The sequence below is a fragment of the Pagrus pagrus genome (assembly GCF_965226575.1).
Source record: "Pagrus pagrus genome assembly, chromosome: 13".
Classification (NCBI taxonomy): domain Eukaryota; kingdom Metazoa; phylum Chordata; class Actinopteri; order Spariformes; family Sparidae; genus Pagrus; species Pagrus pagrus.
In genome coordinates, this window is record NC_140197.1 from 26,304,901 (window position 1) to 26,332,352 (window position 27,452).

Consider the following 27,452-nt stretch of genomic DNA (forward strand, 5'->3'; position numbering starts at 1 on the left):
ATGCTTCTACATGTCAGCAGCAAAGATATGACTTAAACATTTCACTGCTTGAAGATGACTTACATCATCCTGCTCTCAACCACACGTGCAGATTTATTTTGATATTTACTCTTGATAGTTTCTTTACTTTTTAAAGTGATAAATAGGTTCTCTGTGAAAAGACAATTTAAAAAAGGTCCAGTCTGTTAGATTTGGTGGACGTTCTGGGCTGGACTACCGGCTCGCTCTGTAGATTTAAAAGGTAATGGAAACACAATACCCAGTTTCAGGTGATGACACACTAAAAAAAGTTTAATTATGACTATTATACTACATTTCTGCCAATATGATCCAATTAAATCCATACACCGTACCTTTAAGTCTTTGATATTCACCATTTTGTGATGTGGATGGCTACATACTCTACAGGAAAATAAGCCTGAAGAGCAAATTATGCACTCTTAAAGGGGGGGGGGGAAAAGAAAAAATGGCTCCACACAGGTCATCCGGTTCCAAACCCTGAGACCCCTGATGATCAAGAGTGTTGGACAAAACACTAGAGCATGTCCCAAGAAACCAGTTAAATGTTGATGGTAAAATACATCATGAGCTGCAGTCCATAGCTTGTGTTTTGTTTTGTTTTTTTAAAAATGACGACTTTACAATTAGATGAGTTTAAATAACATTTACTTGCTCACATCACACACATACAGAGACAACCATGGCGGTACAGATGAGAAGATAGCAGTCAATCAAAAATGGATGATGGTCAAACAGTACAGCCGCATCTCTTGGTCTATACACAACATGAGCAGTCTGCTGTGGCGCCACTCTCGGTCACATCAGCTTTCAAACGTACAGGCAAACGACAAAAACACGAGAGAGAAGCAGCAAATTCATTCAAAACACCAGACCAGAGGCAGGTATGAGAAAAAGAAAACAAAAGTTTCGGACTCCGAAAAATGATCAAGCTTAACTATATACACAGCAAATAAACACAGAAATGGTAAATGTAGATGGAAGCCAACACAGGGCAGGATGATATTCACAGAGAACACTGTTAAGGCTCGAGTGTAGCTGCATTTCCTAGCAGAAGTCAGAGGTAATGGGTTTTCACAATCAAACTGTCAACCAGATAATTATCCACAAAAAAAAAAAAAAAAATTAAAAAGAACACAGACAGTCATGTCACTGACCAATCACCTGCCAAGAGCTTCCATTAGTACCCCCCCAGACAGATTTAACTCCCACCAGTACTGGAAAACTGAGGACAGGCTGCGTCCATCACTCCAGCTGCCGTCTACTCATCGAGAGGAGTCGAGCCTCTGAGAGAAGAGAGATGGTTAATGTTCCTGTATTCACCATCTGCTGGCAGCTCGAGAGATGGCACACAGCACATGTCCACCGCCCGCACCCACCCAACTCAACTATCGAGGTGTTTTACTTGGACATAAGACATTCAAAATTGACACAGAACTTCACATAAACACAAAAAATATTCAACTCATGGACATATGAGTGAGAGAAGACAAAATGGCATCTTACAGAGGTGAGAACAGGTGAGGGTTGTGACCTGTGCCCTCCAAGTGCATCACTCAACAACCAGTGTAGAGAACAGACCGAACAAGATGGAGGGTGTGGATGACAAGAAACAATGTGGCACAGAATGGTAAAAAAGTTTCACCATCATAAAACACACAGGCAGGTACATACAGCTGTCATTGGTGGATGGAAAGCTGAATGTTAACCAATGAGGAGGCCTGATCCAGAAATAGAGTCAAACAGCAAAATCTACAACCCTGTGGAAGAGAAAACAAGAAATACAACACAAAAACACCATCTCATACAAACTACTGAACTTTTTACATAGATTAAGAAGGCTGTGTAAAAAAAAAAAAAAAAAAAAAAGTAGCGCCTTTGGAATAAAGCTCGTGTTTTAATACTATGCAAGTCCCTTTGCCTGAAATTGTGGACAGCATCACTGTAGTGAGATGTCAACATACAAAGCAGCCTGTGGCTGCCACTGAAAACTGGTCAAACTATCTGTAGCTCTGCTGATACACCACACTCAACACAGGAATTAAAAAAATGCTCAAGAGAAAATACTTCATTTGCTAATTAACCATTTTTTTTCCTCACTGTACAGGTTTTTCAACAGGAAATTAAAAGTCAAATAAAAGAAAAAAAAAAGGGAAAAAGTAAAAACTTAATTTACCAACACACTAAAATCATATATACACACACAAACAGAAAAAAAAACAACCACCAAAAATTCCCATAGAGTGACACAACTGTCCAGATGGCAACAGGCTGCACTCCCCAGCGCCCTCCAGGGGTCACTCACAGGAGTACACAAGAGACAAATCCAAGGACCACCAAGCTCAAGTTCGTTAGAGGAGACCGGAGGAGGTGCCTTTGTGTCCTGGCTGTTGAAATGCTACTCATGCAGCAAGAAGCATTCAGCTGCTTTTAGAAAATACGCTTTCTCTTCAAGTAGGAGTCTGCATAATGGCCACCCAGACCCTGGGAGTGCTGGCCCACATAGCTGCCCTCAGGGCTTGGCTCTGGAGACGGGATCAGGCGGGAGAACACACGCTTGTGGCTACCAATGGGAGTCTGTAATTGGTAAAAACAAATAAAATCAAGCTTGATCTATGAGCAGTACATGTTTATTTAAAGATAAGACTGAAGAAAGTGTCTATATTACCTTCACAGCATTCCCCAGGCCTGGGGGGTAGTTGGCGTTGTGGCTCACAGGAGGCATTCCCACAGCCTGAGGACAAACAACCAACTCTCAGTGACCCAGACTCCTTCTACTGAGGCTCAAGCACTCACAGAGCAACATTAATTATTGAACACGGGCGTATTCTTGGAACCTAACCCTCCACTTTTATATCTTGTAGTGCTACCTTGATGTTTTCGCACTGACAAGTAATCAATAGTTTGAAACCAAAACAGAGGTGGATTTCAAAAAGAAAGTCCAAACCTTGAGGCTTACCCTGTTGAGCTGAGTGTTTGGGAGGCTGCTGTTATTGGAGGCCTCAGGCCCTGAGCTGAAGTAGGACAGGGGTGGACTGGGAGGGTAGCTGAAGTGAGAAAACCTGTCACTGTAGTCGGGGTGGCGTGAGAGCTGCAGAGACAATCAAGTTCACAACTTGTTTAGTATCAGACAGAATGCAAATGATTTGGTATCATCAAGTGTTTTTTGGCTTTAAATGCTGCATTACAGTAAATTAACGACATTTTCTAAACTAAAATGTTTGTTACTTTAACTACTTTCCACATTGAAGATAAATATTTTAAGTATTAGTAGAAATCCCTACAATATTGTTGCAATACTGAGATCAAAGTATTTGGTCAATAATATTGTGAAATTTAATGTTTTTCTTAAAAACAAACCAAAAAAAAGAACATTTACACCATGTTGTCATAGCCAGAAACTGTGATAACGGAAATTTCTTGGTCATTGAATGAGCCAAATACTATAAAACACTTCCATCAGGAAAAGTAAAGTACGCCTAAGATTAGAGTCCAACCAAATACTCTACTACTACTACTACTACTACTACTACTACTACTCTATACTTTTGAGGCCGAGTCTGATAGTAGGGAGTAAAAAATCCTGATGGATAACCTGCCCAACATTTGTTTTTTGTTTTTTTAAATGACTCCTCAAATGTGCTTTACACAAAAAGTACGCAACAGAATACTGAGACAGTAAACTTAATTGTGAATTTAATCATTTTAAATCACTCCAAGCACCCATTTCGGCATTATATTCTCTAAAAAATAAAAGTTTTATAGATCAGTGCATATCGACTAACATATATGCTGATACCGATATATTTGTGATAGGCCAATATCTGCGGATAATAACAGGCCACCTGATATATTAGTCCGGCTCCATCTAAAACTGTGATATTTCATCAAAATCACTTTATTCTACACATCTCCTTGTTTTTCAACGGTTTGCTCTAACCACAGCCTGCCTGTTAAAAAACAATGCTGTGCTCTGCTGGGCAACAGGAAAGCCATGAATGACTAGGCTGGGTGGAGCTTTTGCATAACCACGATTCAGTGAGTCAAGATGAACTATGTGAGGGGGAGGCAGAAGCCACGAAGAGATGGCAAGAGAGTTTCAAAGTAAAAATGCTAATATAATGAAAATATTGATGATGTCTGGCACCAGTGTTTCAGTAATGGATCACAAAAGGAAGCGATACAATATGTTGGTGCATCGATATTTTCTCCTACCCCTAATGCTCACACAGTCTTGAAATGGTTGACTAAACACTACCTGCTGACCGAATCCTGCCAAGGCCCCGGTATCGAGGTTCTCCTGCTGTTCATACAAGTGGGCCAGGGGATCCTGAAGAGAAACACCAGATGGGCATCAGACAGGATCACATCATACAGCCTACTGAATGAGCAGCTGCATTGTAAATTCATCAGGTCACCATCTAGTCAAGCAGAACTAATTAATGTCAAAGGAATAAAACTTCCATAAATAAAACGTCCTTCTACGGACGAAGCAGTGGATATCTGGTGGTTACCTGGTGAAGTGGAGGATATTCTGGGCTGTAGGAGTCCTGGTAGCGCAGGTTGTAGTTTGGCTGTATGCTCTGGTGAGTGTGCTGGTTGGACACATTACTTAGTGTAGGCCTCTTCCTATAGGGGTGAGGCCTGCAGCTTCCTGCAGAAGAATAAAGTCGACAGACATTACATGCTGGAATAAATTTACTCAAGTTGATGCAGCAAACAAGAACAGAATGCCAAGTAGGCAAATTAGAACCACGCAGTGCAAACAGCACCTTACCTGAGGGAAAAACATTGTTGACATTGAGGAAGGCGCCCTGAGGAAGGTTCACATCTTTCGGGGGATCTCCTAGTATGGATACCTGACAGGAGGGGAAAAGGTGACTCATTTTTGCCATAGGAAGAGAAACTCATTTACACTTGGGTAGAAAAGCTGGACAGGAGTAAAACAGGCAGAAAGCATATTATGCAAATTACATGGGTACTCACCCCTTGTGCTGTGAGGCCATCTGCCCCCATCATGCTACCCATCAGGGGCATGGAGATACCCTGCAGGGTGGGAGAGGAAGTCTGGGGGAAGGTGCACGCTGCTGTGGGGGACTCCTGCTCTCTTGCCAGGGCTCTGCCAAGTGGCACTGGCTTTAGGGGGTTTAGAGGATCCGTCTGAAGACCGAGACCTGGGACTACACCACCTGGGGGAATTAGATAGGAGGCATGTTGGTAAATTACAATTAATCAAATATTTAATTTTTAAAGCTTTTAAAAATTCAAGCACTTTCAAGGTACCTAAACCAAAAATGTCATCACATCCAAGTTGCTACTATAATGAAATGCCTAGAGGTACAGAATACTGTATATATACACACACACTACAGAGGACACGTGCATTCTGAGAACAGATGGTTGCCCTCATGACGCCAGGTTTAAGATGGAGCGACTCAGAACAGGAAAAACAACCCCTTTTCATTTTGGCGTTCGTGTCAGTCAATCTAGTCCTCTCCTCGTCAAACAATGCCTACAGACTTCTTTTCAGATGTTAAGATTTTTGGTTTCAATTAGTTGTTATGTAGATTAAATTAAGCATTTTCCAAATTTGAAGACTTTGTAAGAAAGCTAGTTTTACAGCTATGGAGTTCAACACAACATTAGGACTTGTATAGAGAGGACAGCCACAATAAACAAGCAGAGAGGGCTACAGATGTTTAGCATTATAAGCAAAGCAAAGACATGCAGTTTGTGGCTCAAGGAGCTACGGCTGGAGTGGGCGGATGCCAAACCTTGGGGCAGGTCTCCGAGCAGATGGACTCCCTGCTGGCCAGGCAGAGTGGCCAGAGGATTCTCCCCAATGAGTCCTGCCTGCTGGCCAAAAAGAGAGCAGAGTTCAGAGTCACAAGAGGGTCACACAGCCGGCTACGACACTCGAGCAGTGAAAGACTGCTGAACAACACGAGCACACTTAATTAAGGCTTACTCACCACATATGAAATTACGTCCTTACAGGACACTTTTTGTGCACAATGGAGTAGTGCACCTACCACATCACTCAGCACCACTCAAAAGTACACTCCACACACGCACACAAAAACAAACCTCACCCTTTCCTTACCTACGCTGGCATTGCGGTTTTTTAATCACCAATCACATAAAAATGACCACATCACACACTGACAGCCAAACACAAAGATCACTCACACAAGGCACGAGAGGGTTTTCTTTATTGTGCAGCACCTGAGCCCATAGGAGATGATTTCCCAGAAAGGCTTGCTAATAGTTAATAGGGAAAGAGCAGAGAATAGGGGGGAAAGTGTGTGTGAGTAGAAGAGGATGAATCAAAAAACAGGCTGGGTGGTAAGGAGGCACGAGCCAGGGCAAAAGGCAGAAAGGTGCTCATACCTGCTGGGCCTTGGCCTGGTTCTGAAGGAGCATCTGGAGCAGGGCGGCAGAGAGGGCGGGGTTGGCCAGCAGGGGCACTGTGGGGGCTGCCCCGAGGAGGCCTGCACACAAAGAGAACATCAAGATCCACAGCACCAGAACAAATCTTAAATTTAAGCCATTAAGAGCTGGAGAGACCCTCCTCACCTTGTTTGTGTCCCTGTGACAGTGGGTTGAACAGCATCTTGAGGGTGGCAGGGTTGTTGAGGCCCGTAAGTATCTGCATGGCCGTGGGATCAGGGAGGAGACCTTTACCCCTATTCACAGCCTTGAAGGGAGATGCAACAAGACAGCCAATCAGCACAAGTGCAATGACAAACTTAACTGTGGAGATGTGAATAAAGTACATCAGTTTGACTTAAATACCATGGTTTGAGCAGCAATCAACGCAGCCAACATGCTTCTTCCAGGAGGGCCAGGGGCACAGAAGGACACCCTTATGTGTGTCCCACCCAGTAGCCTGCCATCAGTGAGTCGCTGTGCCTCCTCGGCCATCTCAGCTGTGGCAAACTCCAACACCGCAAACCGCCGAAAACTTCCGTCTTGTCCCTGAGCCAACTGTGGAGTGTAAAAAAACAGTGGTTCTAGTCACAAAGACACACAATTACCAGAGTGCCAATAAATACATTACACAGACGCATGGTACAGGCTGCCTGGTTATAGGACTGTGGTTACACCCTGGATGTTCAGCACACCAGAGCTGCAATCATTAGTCAATCAATAGAAAAGAGAATCGATCAAGTCACTTTTCGAGCCAAAAATGTCAAATATTTGATGGTCCCAGCTTTTTAAATGTGCAGATTTGCTGCTTTTTCTTTGTCGGTCATGAAGAGTCTTTGGGTTATGGACTGTTGGTTGGACAAAAGAAGCAATGTGCAGATCGCACTTTGTGAAAAATGCTCATCACAATTTCTGCGAACCCAATTTTTACATTTTATGAATTTATGTATATTATGGACCGAACGATTAATTGTGAAAACAATCTGCAGATTAATCGATAATGAATATAATTGTTTTTCCGCTCACAGCACATGTGAGCACAACATTATCTAAAAGCACATTTATGTTGTAATGTATGTACATTATATAAATACCCTGAAATGAACCAGAATGTAAGCTCAAACCAAATTAAAAGCGATACCGAAAATCTCCCAAAAGAACAAGTTTTGTTTATTAGTAACAGTGATTCCTCTAACAGGTGGCAGGTAGGAAATTCTGTAGCACTGACAGGTTCTCATATAGCAGCCTCTCATTTAAGACGCAGGTAATTAACACTTCCTCCATGTTCTAAAAATTAAATGTCTAATTTTTTTTAAGTCTTTGGGATGTAGCAAAAGAAATTACCGTAAATACTGGGGACTGAAACTCATTTAGAGTTTGGCAAACTTAACTTTACCTACATATTTATATTTCCCCTGAGAAAAGTTCCAGATCAAATCGGAAAACTTTGTAAAAAATACCAAATCATCTCATGTTTACAATTACTAATAGATAAGTACTATTCTGCTGACCATATTGCTTTTAAATTTCCTCTTAAGGCCCTTTACTCATCAGTCACTAGATGTGGCTTCATGATTTAATAACACCAGGTTTCAACATTTCATAAGTGGGCCAGCTGTATCTTGTTAAATCTAGTGCTGGGAAACTACAAAGTTTCCATTAAATCATCACATGATCCTTAATCATCACTGCCTTTGCCACAATCGCTTAAAAACCCTGGAACCAGCAGAAACGTACCACCATGCGTGCTGTGCTAAAAGGACATCCCTCTCTCCCATTCCAGAAAAGCCGACTGAATGACACCACCTGGGGATGTCAGGTGGTCATCACCATAGAAACCAGCAATGCTCATCGCTATAGAAACTTTGAGTGGCCACAGGAAAACTGGGGTAAAGGTGAAAGGTACTGAAAAATCAAATATGGAGAGCAGTTTCTGCCATTTGTAAGCCTTCAGTGTCAACACTGCTATCTAACTATACGACAGACATGGCAGCACCAGCCTGGCAGCACAAACCTGGCATCAGCCAGAGCAAATCAAACATGAGCTCACAGATTCCCAGGCTGTGGCAGCACACAATCTCCGATATCAAAAAGCTCTCTGAAGTTTGGTTAGTATGGCCTTGCGTAGCATAAATCAACAGTGTCTACACACAGACAATGTGTTTACAAAGAGCTGCGACTACAGCTGGGAGGTTGTATTCTGCTTGGAAGTTAATGCTCAAAGAAAAGCACCATCAGGCTGAAAATAATGAGTGGTTTCAAAATTCATTAATTGGCAATTATTTTTTCCTACAGTCAGAAAATGTAAAGAAATCAGTTTTGTTATGATGAAGGACTCCCAGTGGACAATTTTCACATTTGACACTCTGACTAAGGCCTTAAAATACTACTACTACTAATAATAATAATAATAATAATAATAATAATAATAATAATAAGTATATTTATTATAGCTTTATGTCAATACACATTATGTATCTAAGCATTTTGGGATTTCTTCAAAATCACTTCTTAAATGCTAAAACTGCCAACAAAATCAAGTACCGAGATATTTTTTTGATGAAATACCTACATAAATCAATATTGTGACAATATTGTAGGGATGACTATTGGTTCACAAAAAAAGACTGGCTCAGAATACTTGCCAATTAATTTTCTATCGATCAACTAATTGATACATGGAATAAATGTTACAGCTTTAAAGTGGCATCACATTCATTATTCTTGGCATAAAATACAATCTACAAAATGTATTCTTCTAAAAATCATATCAGTTTCACGTGTGTTTGTGTGGGGTGAATTTGACCTGGCAGAAGACCGGTGCATGGGTGTCAGCCAGGGCGTTGCGGAGGTCTTGGGCTGTCAGCAGGCTCGGGGGCAAGCGGTCCACACACAGGCATTTAGAGTGCAGCAGTGGGTACGTGAGGGAGCCCACCTCAGTCCAGTGGACATACAGCATGCGGGAGCCCAGCTGCTTTCCCAGCAGCTCCGACTTGGCCCTGGCAGCAGAGTCCTTCTTCATGTACTCAACAAAGCCGTAGCCCTTGGAATGCCCCGTGGTGGCGCTGTACACCAGAAAGCAGCGCTCCAGGTTACCAAAGGGCCGCACCAGCTCCTCAAACTGCTGCTGGGTGAAAGCACAGGGCAGGTTGGCGATGCACAGCAGAGCGTCTGTTGGCTGCAGCTGCACAGAGATCTCCCTGTCCCGTAGCACATGCTGGTGGAAGTCTTTGATGGCACACTGCGCCTGTTCCCCATTGAGCAGTGTCACAAAGGCTGAGGGAGGAAGAGAGACCAACACAGTTTGGTGTGAAGTGAGGGACTGACATTTGTGCAGTCAGCATTCAGAGAAAGACATTTCCATACACAGCAGGTCACAGGTAGCAAACCTTGGTTGTGACACCGTTTCTCCTTCAGCAGGTCTGATAAAAGACAGCGCTCGTGGCACAATGTCACCACAAACCAGCTTTCATGTCACTGCGATATTCCCCTTATTGAGACTACAATGGTTGTCATAGCAGCTGAAAAGAATCAAAGGCATTTCATCTGACTGAGCATCGTGTTGATGGCTAAAAAGTCACATCTAGACCTGGATGACTTTTAATGTTATTGCTCCTGCTTTATAATGTGTAACAATGTGGACGCCTGTTGTTAAAGTGCAGAAAGGTTTACTAGAGCCCCACAGTGTGCTGCTTCATGTCAAGCAAACATCCTGCTACCCATGTTTTTGAAGGGAAGCAGACAGGGTGAGGGGGTTACAGGTATTTCTGACAGGAAAAAAAAAAAATGTAATATAAACTTTTTTCAAGCCAACTACTTTTTGTATGAAAGCCCCTTTAAAATTTGACTGGTTATCTTCTACAACAGTGTGGTAGACACCGTCGACACCCAGAATTCACCATCTGTCTCATGCAATTTTCTGGCAGTCCATTATTTTGAATCACTTTCTGGTTGAATATTACAGAGCTAGTCAACGTGTAAAAAGCATTTTAAATGCATTCTTTTAAGCCGATGTTTCTGACATATCAGTTCGCCTGATAAATCAGCTTTGACACTTCTAAACGTATGCTGATCTTTCATTCACTTAGACCAACGTAAACAAACAATTCCCCTGAATTAAGACACAGCTCACATTTTAGGTGTACAAGGTTGATTCACCCATTTTGGTACATTAATTGCAGAAAACAGTCGCCTTGATGCATACAAATTGATGACCTAATGTGTCTTGGTGACAAATAAGTTACACCACTTCAACAAAACTGATCAGTAACTGACGACAATATGCATGATGTCCTGAGAATATCACAACTATGTAAAAAGACTGCTGGGGCAGATGCTGATACTGATGTTAGGGAGTGAAAAATTCCAATACTATTTATACTGTAGGTTTAAAGAATATATGCTGTATAAACACATGTCATGCAACGATCCTACAAATGAGGTTATCAAAGACCTGGCACATAGATAACCGTGTAATGGTACCAAAAGTATTGTTTTCTGCATTAAAAAAGGTTTTCATATCAGTGGATAACAGACAAAATATTTGCTGATCCTGATGCATCAGCAGGGCTCAATGAACTACATGTGCTAGACAGATAGATAGATACTTTATCAGAATCAGAATACTTTATTAATCCCGGGGGAGATTAATATTATTATTGATCTCGAGGGAAATTCAAGGTCTCCAGTAGCATACAAATAGCGCTTTGCTTGCAGCAAGCATTTTTCTTGCACTCCGGCCATATAATTTCACCCCCTAAAACTAATACTAGTAGATAAGTTTCAACATGGGTGAAAAAATAAAATCTCACTGGAAATTTTTTTAGGATAACCTTTCTTACTGACAAACTTTCACAGCAGCTTATCGTCTCCACTAGAACTGCCAGAGTTAGCACAGTATTGTGCACAACACTGATTCAGTCACACCCCCACACAGCTTTAACACATACCAGCACAATAGAGACATAATTAGTGTAATTTACTTAAAGGCAGGGGTGCACTGATATATCAGCTGAACTTCGGTATTGGCCAATAACCACCTAGTTGACTACCATCGACATACAAGATGAAATCGACCGATAGCTGTTGTGTCACATCAGCTTGGCACTGGCACATTCATGAGCTACTAGCTCACGACATCCCTGCCTAAAGCTTGTAAAGCTACGCATCTGCTGAAATATTCTTATCAATGAGTGGGTAGGGTTTTGAAGCAACTTTACTTAAAAATAGTAAAGGTTACAATAAAGTTTGTTTCATGAATTTGTACGACAGTGTAGTGTAGGGCTGATAAAACTACATTCATTTAATTTATTTTGATCATCAGGATTTCTTTGTTTCTCTGGCACAACGTAGGGAATAAAATGAAATAAAAAACATCAGTATTGGCCAAGATATTCATAACCACTGCATCCCTAGTGAAGGACAGATAGTCACCACTGGTGATGAAATACTGGCGCACATAAGTGTAGGTGCAAAATTTTAATGAAAAAAGGGCTCCAGGAGCTTGTGTTCAGCATTTTCTTTAGAGTCAGGAACACTTTACTTCTCATGAACACAGCCATTCAGTTTGTGAAGCAATTCGTCCTTATCAGTTAGACTTAAGCCGATAGTGAAATCCAGACACCTCGAGTTGTTAAGAACCTTGGAAAAGAACCTTTTCATGAACAAAGCCCTTCAGATTGTAAAAGCAATGTGTCCTCAAGATTGTTGCAAACAGTGAACTGCTCTAAATGCAGACAACTTGAGTTGTTAATGCACCTTTCGATTGTGTTTGCCAAAATGACTAACATGACGGACGAGCAGTTAGACCCACCTGTGCCCTTGTATTTGTCAACAAAGCAGTACTTCAAGTCATAGTTTCCCAACAGCTCATGGACCTCCTGTGGGGAAAAAAAGGAAAAGACATTAATTACATCCACACACTAATATTCATCCTCGCATTGCATTGAAACCCTTTAGTATAATACACAAAACATTTAATTTTAACTTTGCCTTTATTTGATCATGGATTGCTTAATTGTAAATCTGGGTAATCACGTAATTAACTAATTAATGTCCACTGGGAAACTCGCAACAAGTGCACCTGCGGAGGGGTGAGGGGTGAATAACGGACTCATTGTTGCCGGAGAAATTGTTCTGCGCTGCTTTTGACATTCACAAACAAATGGCGATGCTGTCTAGCATTTTCTGAAACGTTTTGTCTCCACACCTTCCACCTTTTGTTATATTGCAACTCACATCTCGAACTGCCACTACGCACCCCCCACCCCTCAGTGTGAACAATGGTACCGCCCGCAGGCCCAGCGCTCCCACGAGTCAGGCACGTTCCCAAAAAATGTGGCATCATGAGTAAATCACTGCCTTGTTGATACAACCGCAAAAAAGACAACAGATGGACTCGTGAAAAAGCTCCAGTGCACCTGTAAAACTTAATTAGAGAGTATAATCACTGACAGTTTTGGCTCGGAGGCTTGAATACTGAATAAAACACGAATATCAAAGCGAGACAAACCGCTACCTTCGAGGCCGGACTCGCAGGTCATACAGGCCACAGATGACCATTATTGACAGTTATCTGTCCACCTGACAGTTAACCTAAACCGCGTTTGTCGGCGAGCCCAGAAAAAATAAAAACACAATACTAGTGGTGCTCGATAGCACCCAAAGGACCGCGTGTTGGCTTTTAGTTAAAACAGTTGTACTTTGTTTAAAAAAAAGGCAAAACATTGCATCAACCGAAGTCTGAGGCAGCTAACGAGTTAAATGGCTAGCAGGCTAGCATAGGTTGCATGGCAGGCATAACGGAGCTAGGCTAAGGTTAGCCAAACGGACCAATCAATCAATCAATCATCCAACGATATAAACCTCCAATCGGTTAGTACTTCTTACTCATACCTGGTTGCTAACGTCGGAGGGCAGATTTTTTATGATAATCTTTCTACGGTTGTAAAACTCCCGTCGAGTTCTCTCTAAGCGGCTCTCTATCTCTTCGGGGCTCAGTGATGTCAAGTCCTCGTCGACCCTCCGCTGACACTCGCGTTCCGATGTTGAGTCCTCTTCTCCGGGTTCGAGTTCGGGGTGCCGGCGGTCTCCGGGCATCCAGTTTTCGTGATCGGCACCGAGGTCGTAGTTCTCGTGAAGCGGGCGAGAGGCGAAACTGAGTCCGGTGTCTGTGCTTTCATCTCTGGCAGCTGTGCTAACAGACACGGCGGCCGCCATCACTCGGTTTGGTGGAAGTTTTGTCGGTCTGGATACTCACTGCGATTTGAGCAGTTTAAACAATACACACATGGCCCCAGCGCCGCTTCTCATTGGACGAGAGGGGGACGCATTCTCCATGACTACGACGTAATGGAGCGTGGGGGCGGGGCCACGGCTGTTTTCTCTGTATTCTACTACAAACTGGATTTAAATGGTACAGACTTCTCAGCGTGGCCTTAAAAACAGTGGGGGGCAGAGACATATACCTTATTTCAGGGGTTCCCCAGTTAATATGACAACAGCCAAGTAAAAAAAATAAAAAATAAAAAAACACGCTATTAAAAAGACAGTTGTACAGTTTTTTTAACCTATGCTATAAGCAAGTTGGATTTGATATAAAGATTTTGACTATTCAGATGATTAAATGGCTATTAATTATTATTTGATAACATCAACATCAGAATCAGACACTAGATGAATTAGATAGACATAGGGCACACGTACACATCTATAAATGCATCCAGCCATATGCATAACTTTAGTAATCATGTTTGTGTTGGTTTTGAATTATAAGATTATAAGATATGTGTATTTATTTGGATATGTGCTACTTTCATAGCTTTGTATGATAAAGTCCCAGCCTTTCAGTCCTTTCTATTGGAATAAAATAATAAAAGAATCACAAATCTGATTATGTATATATTATTTTTCTTGTCATGGCCTTGGATGTAGAGGGGCTGATGTTGTTGTGAAGTTACAGAAATCCTAAACTGGACTGTGGTAGCCTGTCTCAGCTGACTGATCAGTCTGTGCTGTTACTAAAGAATACAGAGACTCTGGTGTCTTTGGCAGTGGAGCATGCCTGATCCTCCAGGTCCAGAAAGGGACTCAAGGGGCCAGTAACAAAGCTATAAAAGCTGCTTGTTTATTGCTCAATGGAGACAGTAAGTCTGATGTTCCCACAATGCATAACAGCATCATAGTATGTAAGCAGTCTCCACCAATGGTAGCAATACTGGGCATGTCCAGTGATACATTCCTCATATTAGCCTTTAGCCTTTCCTTCAAACACATGGTGAGATGCTTGCAGCAGATCTGCTGTATTGACAGTGTGGTCGGTCGAATAATTTAGTCCAATTTTGGCACAGCAGTGTTCTTGTTGATGTTTGCCGTTCCCTGCACCAAGATCATGGATGCTTTAATTGTCTACAACTGGACCGGTGTGGTGAAGTCCATGTCCAAAAACATTTATATACTTTTTCATGAAAGAGTATGTTAGAAATGGTTTATTAGATTTTATATTTGTTTCTTTTGGTTTATACAAAATCAACATATAGTCAGAAAATTTACAAAACTTAAACATTAAGTGAAACATAGTAATCCCCCAACCTTACAGAAATTCTTAATACTTACTGTGATATATGTAAATCTATACTTTTTTATAAGACGAAAGCTGACACTGACTGCTTAAGGTACCACCATTCTTCTCATCAGCCAAGACAAAAATGCACTGATTGAGTTTATCATTGTATTAATATCACATATTAGAGGATAGCAGTGTGCTTATGTTAAAAACAAACCAGAAGTATAAAGACATCTATGTAAATGGAGGCAGCAGGCATTGCACAGCAGCAGACACATTACTGGCTATACTGTGATATAAGGTTGCCATGGTAGCAAAATGATGACATGTAGACAAGTAGATCTTCAGAGTGTTGATCAGCAGATCTGAGCCAAAGAAAAGTTTATATTAGAGTGCCAGTCAAATGTTCGGCGAATACCCTCGAACTTCTCAATGAGGGATCTGAATGTTGGTCGTTGTTTCGGATCTGCAGCCCAACACTGCTCCATTAACATCCTCACCTGTTGGTAAAAGAACAAAGAAATTATAAAAAATATCAGGCTGCTCATTACGCCACAAAGGGGCAATTCTTTTGCATGCTATGTTACCTCATGCGGGCAGTCTTTGGGACAAGTCAAACGCTTATTTCTCTCCAGCAGTTTAATGAGTACCATCACAGTCATCTGTCCCTGGGTTTCCTCCATCATTTCACCGAACTTCTACAAAAAGGACCACAGAAGAGTACACTGTACATTTAACTCTCTCACATGAGAATATATGCAGTTTTGAGCTTGTTATAAGAGGCCAGCAATGACGTACTGTTGGTGGGTTTTTGCGCGGGTCACAGCGCGTCAGGATCTCATACAACGTAACGCCAAAGGACCAAACGTCAGAGGAGAAGGAAAATTTACTCTCCTTCAAGCATTCAATGGCGTACCTATGCAGTACAAAAAACACAATTTAGTGGCTAAAGTCAACAAACAAAGCATTGAATCACACTGTAAAGTGCTGCATGAACTCACCAGAACACCGGGCTGTCCCCATGCTCACGGACACGGTAGTAGATCTCGCCTTCAGGGATGTATTTCGTCAGGCCAAAGTCTCCAATCTTTACCAAATTGTCACTGTCCACTAAGACATTGCGGGCAGCGAGGTCTCGATGGACGTATCTCTTTGAGTGCAGGTACTCCATACCCTTTAAAAGAGAACAACAGAAGTAAAAGATGGATACAATTACTAACGGGGCAATATGTGGATTTAAAGTTTCACTTTTAAATTTCAAATGTCAATTTGATGTAAATTTCAGGAATGTCTACTCCTGTAGCAAATTAGTTTGAGCCATGTTAGCAGCATATATTACTATTGCTACTGTGGCTTAGTACGCTCTGAAGGTTGCATGCCAGTGACTGTTGTCAGACTTCTGGCCCACTGTATTCAGGGCACGTTTCTCTATGTTCTTTTATGTTTTGTACAATGCCTTGCTTTAAAACCAATTGCCCTTCAGGGACAAAACAAAGTTGAAGTTGATGGCTCTAGGGATGACAATGTCTGTCTGTCTGAAATGTAATGAATTTTGGCACACAGTAGTTATAATCGTAATACCATATGTGATTCTATCTTTTCATCTAAACCTCAATTTGTCCATTACGTTCCCACCAGCCTTATCTGTACTTTGAGTTTAGTGCTGAATGTTTGAATGATAACACGCAAAACTAAGATTATGAATGTGGTAAATATCATATCTGCAAATCATCAGCATGTTAGCGTTGTCATTGTGAGCCTGTTAGCATGCCAACAATAACATTTACAGTACAGCCTCACAGAGCTACTAGCAGCTGTACAGTCCTCTAATATTAGAAGCATATTATAAACAAAAAAAGTTGTGGCAAACAACAGCGTGATGAGTGATTACTTCCTGGTAGACATTTTTCTGAGAGAAAACACAGTGTAACATAACGCGACTACAATTAAACCACTCAACGCAAACAAGAATTAATGGCAATACCCAGAACAAGATGAAATGATGGCTGAATGTGATCGACTATCTATTTAAGGCAATATCAAGTACTTGGAACTTTTCACACAACCTCCCACTGGATTACAGTTTACACACTGCACCAGGAATATTGAGGAAATCAAGTGGAAATGTACATGATGAGCACAAACTACAGAACTCACCTCACAGATCTGCTGAGCGAACATCAGGCACTGGGGCATGCTCAGTTTACGTTTTGGAAGGTAATCCTTCAGACTCCCCTTAGGAAGATACTCCATTATCAGCTGCACCACTTGTCCTCCTGTCAATGGAAAGTGCAACAGTGCTTTAATCCTCCTACTTCCATTGCTTTTTAAAGGCAAGAAGTACCCGTTGCCTATCCCGGTGGTTAAGGCACTGTGGTGATCAGCATGCTGTGTGTTGAAAACTCAAAATATTGACATACAATGGAAACCGTCTCGCACTCGAATAGTCCCGTCTCGAATAGATTTTCAATATTTACAGAAAAACAGCAGGGATCAAAAATCAATTCCCTGAATCATCCACTGAGCACTGCAGGCTAAAAGAGTGTATTGAGCGAGCTCTCCTTTGAACATGCAGACACTGCATGTTGACATTTTTTCAATGAACATATCTGAAGCAGACAGATGACAGCTGAGGACTCACCCAGTTCAGTACAACAGCCCTTGTACTTGACAATGTTGCTGTGATAAAGCGACTTCAGGATATCAATCTCCTTCATCCAGCTCTCCACATTACCACCCTCCTGTTTCAAAGCCTTCACTGCCACAGGTTCTCCTGTGCGATCGTTGGCCGGATCATACAAGTAGAGAGTCACCTTTCCGAAGTGACCCTGGAGACAGAACAATGAGCAGTGCATCACTTTAACATACAGGAATAAAGAAAACGCTGTGGTGATGTGGTATTAGAACTCACCTCTCCTAAATCTTTCATCCATTTCAGGTAGCGTTTATGAAACATGCTAGGGTCTTTGACAGGGAGAGTTTCACTTGGAGATATATCAGGATCTGTGTGCAGAAAAAAAAACACTATTAAAAAGGCACCAAGGGAGGTTGAAGGAAATACAGAAACTAAGGAGAGCAAGCAAAACCCACTTTTGATCATGATTTCAGTGAGCTTTCCGAGCACAGTGTGGAACGAAGGCCTCTCCGCAGGCTCGTAAGTCAAACACATGCTGATGAAGCTGGCCAGCTCCTGGGAGGATGGTTCAGCTAAACGGCCCATTTGCTGATAGAAGCACTCTTTCTGTTTGGGCCAAAAGGTTCTGGTGTTACAATTTGAAGTCAGAAGGATCAACTAGGAAGGTGCAGCCTGTGGCTATTGGAAGATAAATAAAGGGCCTACCTCAGACAATGTGCTGCCACTCATGGGAAGATCTCCGTTGTTGCAGATTTCGAGCAGCGTTGCTCCAAAGCTCCACTGGTCAGAAGTATTGCCAATGGATTCACCTCTGTCAACACACTCAGGCGCAATCCATGGGATACGCTCAAGACGCTCTGTAGTGCAGAATAGTAATAATAAAAAAGACAGGTTACATCTATTTAAAGCAATCAGCCTTTTGAAGAGAAACTCCATATAACAGCAGAATTTAATTCGATAGTCTAAAACCTGAATCAAATTACTTGTATGTGTACACATACAGCCAATAATGATTCTGAAAGTTTGATAAAACTGAACAAATGCTGCACATTATTGCTCTAATTTTACAGCTTTTCCAGCGTAATTCAAGTCTCTAGGAGCCCCCTCCCGAGATCTAAATCTAATCTAAATTGGTTCGGAAATATGTTATTCAAAACCTTTTTTTAAGCCAAGTCTTCACTGTAGCCAGTAAGCTGAAAAGCGTCAGCACGCACCCCATCTGAAGTGGGTGCACGAGCTCTACCATTTGTTGAGAGTGTAAAAAACACATTTTCAAATCAATTTGGGATCCCAGGGCTCCTAAAGACTACACAGGAGAATGAAGTATGAAAAAATAGTATTTTTATTTTTCGGGATCTTTATTTAAATTAAAATTGTACTACAACATAAAAGTACCTACAAAGAGTCTACAAAGTAGTTTTTTATGTATATTCAATGTTAGCAGCTGCAAAAAAAGGTTTTTTCTTTTGCTCATAGACTTCAGTATGTTGGACAGCCTTAAATGACAAATTGTGAGATAAAACAGCAAAACAACAGGAAGAAGAAGTGGTCGGGTTTTAGGTTTCCTGTTTCCTAAATCTGATTAAAATAAGGCAGAACTGCACAAAAACACAGCTAACCTGAGGCTGACTGAGGTTGGAGACCTTCTTGTATGATGACTTTAATTAACGTTTGTGTAGAGTACTAACCTTCCCGTGAAAGGACACTCAGAGCGATTCCTGGGTCGCTCAGCTTGACAAAAGGAGTGGTACCAGGCTCCAGACCGCGCCTCGCCACCAGAATGTTCTTGGCGCAGACGTTTCCATGAACAAGCCGACTGGTCTCCTACAATGACAAAAACGGTCCTGGCATTAACTTTTGAGGTCGTTCAAATAAGTTGAACCCATGTGATTAAATCTCCTGGTCATCAGGCAAAAATATGCTTCCCTTGCAGCACTTATCTTAAAGTTTGTTCAGATAATAAGATAATTTAACTTCCTGCCTGCAGCTCTGAATCAAAGCTTGGCGTCCAGTTCAAAAGCTGCACTTCCTGATTTAGTGAAATGGAAGGCTTTACCCAGAGGCGGAAAGCAGTCGATTGTAAATGTATTACTCACTTACACTGTGCTGTGTTTAAGTGGACACACGACAGGTGAATAATATAATGTAGTCATATCCTGTAATCCTGTAATAAACTGGGGAAGTTTCATGTTGATATCTATTAGTCTATACGTTTTTATTATTCAGCTGTCAAAGGTGAACTGAGAATTATGATAAGTGACACACAAGAAACAGAGTAGTGTTTGAACTCACAAGGTAACTCAGGGCACTGGCAAGTTGCTTTGCAACAATGAATTTCCACTGTGGAGTCACTGATGCCTTTTCTTTGTGAAGGAAAACATCCAAAGGCCCAAACTCCACAAATTCTTCTACCATGATGTCTGTAAAGGTAGAAACAAGTCTGAGAGGTCCAGTCTGTGCTAAAGCCAACAGTAAAAATGTAAACACGTAGCACACTCTTTGAAACAGAACTTGCTTCATGGTTTACTTGGTATTCAAATCATGAATTTGACTATAAACACACATCATGTGTGATGGGGAAGTACAGAACAAGGAAGTCACACACCTAAGAGAAGAAGTGTGTTTGAGGAGACTGAACATGTTGGTGCTCTTACTTTCAGATCCTTTGACTGACACGCCGTGTACAAACACCAGGTGGCTGTGGGATACCTGGCTCATGAGACTGGCAGTTTCAAAAAACGCCTGAAAAAGACAAAAGGAAGGAATGTTGAAAGGGTGCCACAGTTTTTCTTTCGAGTGTTGGTGACCGTTAATGCAAAGATTACGAGGCTTACTAGTGCAATATCTTTGTGGCTTTGGTCTAGACTCTTGAGAACCACTGCGATCTCCCTGCAGTTGTCAGAGTTGTTGTTGTTGCACTTGTCGTCCTCGTTGCCGTTTCCTTCACCTTTCACCCTCAGACGTCCCAAGTAGATGTTAGTTCTGGTCCCACGGCCCAAATGCTGCCCCTGCTCATAAACACAACACCCACTGGTCAGTCACAGAGCTGAGAACACAAAGCTTGTCAGGTGGGAACCGATGGCAAGTCACCTTTTTGATTTCTCCGTCCTTGATCTGGTGGAAGCGAAGGGTCATGTTCACGGACAGTGGGTCAGTCTGAACACCATGATCGACACCATGCCTCTTCACCAGAAGGTTGGATTTCTCTACATAATACGGACAAAACCCATGTCAGGAAATAATTAACCCCAAAAGCAGAAAACTTCAAACCACACTAGAGGATTTTGGCAGTATACATGTCCGGTAAACACAAACCTGATTGCCTTGGCAAACAGCACTTTTTGATTGTAAAGCTTTCCGAACCAGACTTGAGTACAAACGTCTTGAGGCTGTCTGTGAGCTCCTTCAAACTGGAGAATTCTTTGTCCCAGCCTTCCAGACAGAACTTCGAACCCTTGTACTGAATCCGAAACTGCTTGTGGCTTAGCGCCGATCCATTCTATGATGTACATACAAACACAGTAGCTGAAAATTTTCATCATGACCACACTGCAATAATTTCCAGAGAGGAGGGTGGTTGTCGACTTACCTCATTTTTGCTCAGGACAGCTAGGATGATGCGGTGATAGTCGAGAGCACTCCAACGTACGAGGAAAGCTCCCTCCTCCGCTGCCATCTTTTTCAGCATCAGTGGCACAAAATCATCTCTGGAGAAACACACCAGAGTTGTGATATAACACACCATGTTTCTCCATAGCTTATTTGTGTCTGTATGTGCATCTCTAAGGGGAGAAAACTCACTGCATAGGTCCATGCAGTCCATTTGCTTCACTCAGTAAGACCCTTGGGGGAGCCACTTCATGACAAACATAGTGGTGGGCGTCTGCAGTCAGCCGATAGTACCCATCTAGGAGGGAGACGAAGGAACGGGCCTCCTGGCTGGATTTCATCTGAACCTCCTACATACACACACAGAAACACCACTATTTTACGCAGAGCTCCCACCTACAGACACATGCAAATTCAAAACATCATACAATGCCTGAAGCTGCCAAAACCCAAAGCTCTTATAGTCAAACACATATAGAATTGGAGAATATATGTGAATCAGGGGCATCCATGCATACTGTACAATATGAACACTTTAAAGCATCTATAAGGACCTTTTATTATTGTTGATTCTGACGGCCCCTGTGGACAAAAGCGGTACTAGCCCAACCGCCTTCTGTCATAAAGATCTTGATCTGGCTGGTGTGTTGATCTTAAATATGCTATGAAGCCCCTGTCGGTGCCCAAGTGCTTTGCTGTACAAAGCAATGTTTTTTTAAACCCATCCCGAGAGATAAAGTGTCTATTTGTGGCTATGTAGAAACAATGACAGCGATATGATGATGGTGAAACTAAGTAAACTTTGTAAACATGTAATTCTACAGCTAACAGATTTGGTTGCTCGGTAATAGCAATTTTGGTGAGCTAACGCTGATGTTATCAACATTCCTTAGTAACGTTATGTCTTCATAATAACAACCAACAGCAAAAAAGTAGCTTGGTAGCAAGGCCAACATATAATGTTAAGTTGTGAGTCGGATGTTACGAGCAGCTTCTCCTCAATTCATCGTCAGCACTCCACCATAAAAAATACTTATAATAAAGAATAATTATAAAGAAATAGCTGACCTTCTCACTGATTGTCTTGTTTGCTTTTGTAGGTTGTATAGAGGCATCAGTATTAAAGACTGAGGCTGTTTTGTAACCAGTTAAAAGTTCCTTCTAGTGCGTTTAAAGACTGACCGATCCGATCAATAGCATGAGTAATAAACAGTAAATCAATAGGACTAATGTACCACAAGCACATTTACCAAATGAATTAATGTACTGCAGCTTTTATATAAAAGGGTAAACAAGCACTCTCACCATGCAGTGATTGTCCTGAGTGCTAATGCACACATTAGCTCCAGTAATGGCTATGTGAGTTATTTCAGGGAAATCACAGAAGGAGGTCCATTCACTGGGAGTGTTCTCATTCGGTTGGCTGGACGGTTGCTTTACTCTCCTCATGTAGTTCTGAGGGTCATTCCTGATGTAAGAGTTGGCCTGGGCCTAGGTGAAGAGACAGAAAGAAGAAATAGTCCTCACTAGCAGAATAACAACATGCCACAGAATGAGACCATGAGAAGCTTGACATTTTTTGACAAACCTTCTGAACAGACACCGCCCTCCACTGAATCCCGTTGGTTCCGGACACCCTTATTTCATGTGTGGCGGGAGCTATGTAGCTGTCTTTCGAGACGCCCTGCGCATGAGTGGTGTTGGAGTAAGAGCTACTCACAACCCCGTCCTTTCTCTGTTCCATGTGGGAAACAAGGAACGTCTCTATGCCAAAACGTGGCGCCAAGTGTTCGAGAGTTGAGATGTACTTATACATGATCTCGTGGGAGCCCAGCCGCCCTTTGGCCACAGTGTGCTGCTGGAAGGTCTTTACAAATTCTGCAAACACTCGTCGGATCCGGAGTTTTGTCAGGAAGTTGTCTTCATAAATGAGTTTGGCAAAAGACTTTGGAATGCAGCGTATGAAGCTGGAAAAAAAAAATATTATAATGTTAACCGGATCCTGTGTTTAAATTAGATTTGAAGAAGCTTTGATGATCCAAAGGGGATCCTGGATTATCACAGTAGCAGAAAATAGGACAGAAATAACAGTAAAAGCAACATATGCATCGTCAGAACATATTCTTTGTGGACAAATTTACAGATTCGGGTACAATTAGTCACGTACTGAGCAGTACAGACGATTAAAAATTCATATCTAAAATTACATATGCCTCCACTTAGTAGGGCTGGAATTATTGATTATTTTCACTACTGAATATGTTATCAATTAATCTGTTAGTGGTTTGGTCTATGAAATGTCAAACATTGTGAAAATGTGCATAGTGAAATGCCCGAGTTCCCGGGACATTACTTTACGCAACCTTCTATTCTCTTGAAAAGCAGTTCCTCTGACTCAGTTCCAGGCAATTTGGGTGGAAATGTTGCTTAATTCACTCCTTCCAGAGTAGTTACCTGACTTTTTTGGTAACATCTTGTAAGGTTTTGCCTGTTCGTAGTGCCTGGTGTGAGAGGTGAAGCACAGCCATCCCCAAGCTCTCGTTTTTGAAGCGACTAAGCTCCTCCTCCGACTCGATGTCTTCCATCTGCACTACTTCGTTCACAAATTCATATTTAGCCTTTGGGAGACACAGGAAACAAACAGATTAGGTACTTAACTACTGTGAACACAACAAATAAATGTGCATTTACTTAATACTCAGTAAACCATAGGGTAAGGGGTTAGGTTAAAGTTAAATACGAACCTGGGCGAATAAGTACTCCAAGGATGTGACTTCCAGCAGGGGAGAACCCCCCTGAGCTGTCCCCGATTTGTGAGCATAACGGGATACAGATGGCTCCTTCTCAGTTAGTCCGTGCCAATTCCGAAAGTAAAACCTAGTTACAAAGACACCAGACAACCGACGTGAAAATCCTCACTGTGTTTCATCCTCCCTGCCAGAGTCGGAGTATTTTGTAATTTGCATTTTGCCTGGCAGAAAAAATTATGATGGATTTTGTAACAAAACAATACATCAAGAGTTTGTATTTGTGTATTCTAAGTACTTAAAATACATCATTTAATATGTTTTTCTCAAAGAAGACACATTTTTATCCCCAAGTTTAAACTGTACAACAATCAGCTTTCAGACATTTTCTACTGACCCTGAAAATTCGGGTGAAGCTTTTTAGTCCACAATACATTTCTGGAGCTTCACAGCAAAACAGCGTCATTCTTCTCATAAACAACAAGTAGATGGGGACTTGTTTTAAGACATAAAAACACTCTATGCAACTCATCTGGCGTAACCCCGAGTCTCCTAAGAAGCCCTGAGATCCCAAAATGATTGGTTTAGATGTCATTTACACCCCTTTTTAAGCCAAAATCTTCTCTGTAGCTGCTAAGCTAAAGGCGTTAGCACCCTGGACCCGCTGTATCTATCCATTTTATGCATTTTCGTTTGTGTTGGGGTTTTTTTAGATTTAAAAAAAATCCCCACAGCTTCAGCTGTTCGGTAAAATGCTATTTTTGCTGTGACGCTCCAGAAATGTTTAGTGGATTGCAAAACTTCCCACTGACTTTCCATCGGCATGAGGGAGTAGACACTGACTGAAAAGTGTTCCTTAAAGTCAAACACATATTGAGGCTACTAAATGCCTTAAATGTGATAACATCAGCTTGTGCAGAATTTATTTTCAAATTACAAATTCCTTTATTTTAATGAAAGATATTTTTTCATACCAGTTTATTGTATTTTATTTTTATAATATTTATTAGGGCGACAGATGGGGCTTTTTTCAGGCTGGTACCTAGTATTTCCTTTTTCTTTTACTCTATACTTCCTCTCCACTACATTTATTTGATACATTTAGTCACTGGTTACTTGGCAGATTCAGATTGTTCAGTGTTTATAGGCTATTAATTGTGATGTGTTACCAATAAGGAAATTGTAAAAATTGTGTGAGAGGATGTTGCATCAGATCCAAAGTAGCACATTTTTAGATTAGTTTTTTTTTTTTTAATCTGCAATCTGACAGAAAAAACACCAATACTGATAATTGGAAAATGCTGAATATTGGTAATATTTATGAGCAGGTATTTGTATTTCTCTGTGCTTTAATAATACAGTATTATAACAACACACCGACTGACCTCATACTGTAGTAAACGACGAGGCTGGAGTTTTTCTCTGGACTGAAAACATGGTTCGGACTGTACCAGCAGCGTGTCAGCGGGTTGTACAGAGCAAACAACACATGGCACAGAGGACTTATCCCTGGGGAGCAAACACTGAGGTTACAAACACATTTGCCACCACCCACAACAAAATCAACTCCACTAAAACCTTTTGAGTTTAGGTCTGCGTGGGTGTGTTTGGTCACTCTCACCTAAAGTGTTTGCAGCTGAGATGCACAGCTCCTCAGCTGTGACTTCACCATTTTTGTGGGACAGATACCTCTCCCCTTCCTTGGTCCAGAAGAGGTAGACATGGATGCCCTGACCCTGAGGAGGCTCGGGCTGGTCTGGGAATGACCCCTGCCTTGAACGTGACGACCAGCCACTTCTAGACATGATGGGGGGGGGGGGTCAGGCAAAACTCTGACACACACACACACACACACACACACACACACACACACAGAAAGCATATGACTGTCAGGTTATGGAATCACGCAACATTACGCATGAAGGCCTACGTAAAAACAAACGTAACAACACCTTGCGCTTCTCGCAAACATTCGGTATTTCTCATTTTTACACGATGATTACTTAAGAAAAATAACTTTGTGGGTGAAGAATTGACGTAAATATACTGAAGCAACTTAAAACAAGTGACGTTATCAACGGACGTCAGGCCTTCCGGGGATTACACCATGTTTACGTTACACAATACATCGCAAAACAGAAACGCACGTCTGTGATTCACCGCATATAAATGTGTGTAAGACGCACGGAATGGCTCTAAACACGAGTCCTCGTATGTGTTTCAGTGTATCGGACGCCATGGAGAGAAAACACGTTACATAAACAAACATTGCTGGAGGAATACCCCTAAACTGTGACTCTCGTGAATCTTACCGTTTAACGACGACTTTTTTTTTGAAGATGTAGATTAAAAACCTGTCACGCAGAGATGAACCGACAGGCAAGCCTCATAATGAGCGTATTTCCCCTTCGCCCACACTCTCAGCTCTTCTTGAGAGACACGACCGACTGCTGCTGGCTGCTGCTTCCCGAAACCAACACGGTCACTCCCTCCTGCACACGCACGTATACACGGGCTGACCTTTCAAAATAAACGTCGAAGACCGAAGATGGTAAAAAAGTGATGAAAATAATTTGCACGTACACTACAGACTCAACTATGCAATGTATCACTGGTGTTTTGGAGGATTAAAAGAAAAAATATTTTTAGTTTATTCTCATATTTTATTTATATCTCAATCTGCAATCCCACATTAGGGATTTTAATTTGTGAGTAAAGAAAATTATGTAGAGGTTAGATGATTTGAACGGTCAGGATAACAATTATTTGATCGTTATTAACAATATTTTTTGCAATAAAGCACAAAGCAAACTTGAACACAGCATATTATAGGTCAAAGCAGCTACACCAACTACAGTCAACAACAGCAGGAAGACGAAGAGGAAAAGGAATTCCCCAGACTCCCTTAGAAAATCACTCAATTTTGCGAGTTGTTGAGTAAGGAAAAACTTTTCAAACTTTTTGAAGAGTTGTTTCTGACAAGTTCTTTATTATTTGCGCATTCTTGTAAATTCGGCATATGTCATAGCCTCGTGTTAGGTGCTGCAGCCCCCTCAGCACCCGAAATTACCGCATCAATGATTTTGTGTTAACATATTACTTTGGTAAGTAAAGTCACCCTTATGAATAGAACTTGCGTAAAAGTCTTATAGTATCTGATTTTAAATGATCAAAAGTACGAGTAAAAGTAAATAATGCATATATTTATATGTATGTACACACTGTACATTATGGGTCAACCGATTATCAACCTTATCAAGTCCGACATTCAGCATTTTTCCAGTTATCAGAATCACTCAAGTTTTTTTTAATCCAAGTGTCGAGTAGCAAAAAATGGAAATACAGGAAATTATTCAAGTAAATGTACTTAGTTACATTTCATCACCGCTCACATCGAAAATAAAATTCACAAACACAAAAGTTAATGCAATGTAATTCACCTGAGTAAATG

General features: G+C 41.5%; 2 protein-coding genes across 5 annotated transcripts; both read right to left on the reverse strand.

Moving 5' to 3' along the window:
* Positions 1-649: 649 nt before the first annotated feature.
* raver1 (ribonucleoprotein, PTB-binding 1) lies at positions 650-13,743 on the reverse strand. Of its 3 annotated transcripts, XM_084371809.1 has the most exons (15): positions 13,342-13,743; positions 12,260-12,326; positions 9,254-9,723; positions 6,814-7,005; positions 6,595-6,715; positions 6,409-6,509; positions 6,208-6,279; positions 5,793-5,871; positions 5,005-5,207; positions 4,796-4,877; positions 4,533-4,672; positions 4,277-4,348; positions 2,978-3,109; positions 2,687-2,752; positions 650-2,595 (listed from the first exon to the last, which is right to left on the reverse strand). In XM_084371809.1, exons 1-15 carry the CDS (start codon positions 13,663-13,665, stop codon positions 2,449-2,451), a joined length of 2,268 nt encoding a protein of 755 aa, XP_084227935.1. In that variant the 5' UTR covers positions 13,666-13,743; the 3' UTR covers positions 650-2,448. The 3 variants fall into 3 exon arrangements, with proteins under 3 accessions (XP_084227935.1, XP_084227937.1, XP_084227936.1); XM_084371811.1 differs by lacking the exon at positions 6,208-6,279; XM_084371810.1 differs by lacking the exon at positions 6,208-6,279 and having other exon boundaries at positions 5,793-5,874.
* A 1,175-nt stretch (positions 13,744-14,918) lies between these two features.
* tyk2 (tyrosine kinase 2) lies at positions 14,919-26,477 on the reverse strand. 2 transcript variants are annotated; one of them, XM_084371454.1, is made up of 24 exons: positions 26,314-26,477; positions 25,623-25,833; positions 25,387-25,510; positions 23,999-24,131; positions 23,709-23,872; positions 22,843-23,221; positions 22,560-22,745; positions 21,447-21,604; positions 21,235-21,352; positions 20,961-21,144; positions 20,736-20,851; positions 20,480-20,653; positions 20,300-20,387; positions 19,938-20,065; positions 19,334-19,469; positions 18,351-18,502; positions 18,101-18,251; positions 17,922-18,013; positions 17,652-17,838; positions 17,168-17,286; positions 16,012-16,184; positions 15,809-15,926; positions 15,598-15,708; positions 14,919-15,510 (listed from the first exon to the last, which is right to left on the reverse strand). In XM_084371454.1, the coding sequence occupies exons 2-24, from the start codon at positions 25,804-25,806 to the stop codon at positions 15,367-15,369; spliced, it is 3,519 nt and encodes a 1,172-aa protein (XP_084227580.1). In that variant the 5' UTR covers positions 25,807-25,833; positions 26,314-26,477; the 3' UTR covers positions 14,919-15,366. The 2 variants fall into 2 exon arrangements, with proteins under 2 accessions (XP_084227580.1, XP_084227579.1); XM_084371453.1 differs by having other exon boundaries at positions 17,922-18,251.
* Between the last annotated feature and the right edge of the window lie 975 nt (positions 26,478-27,452).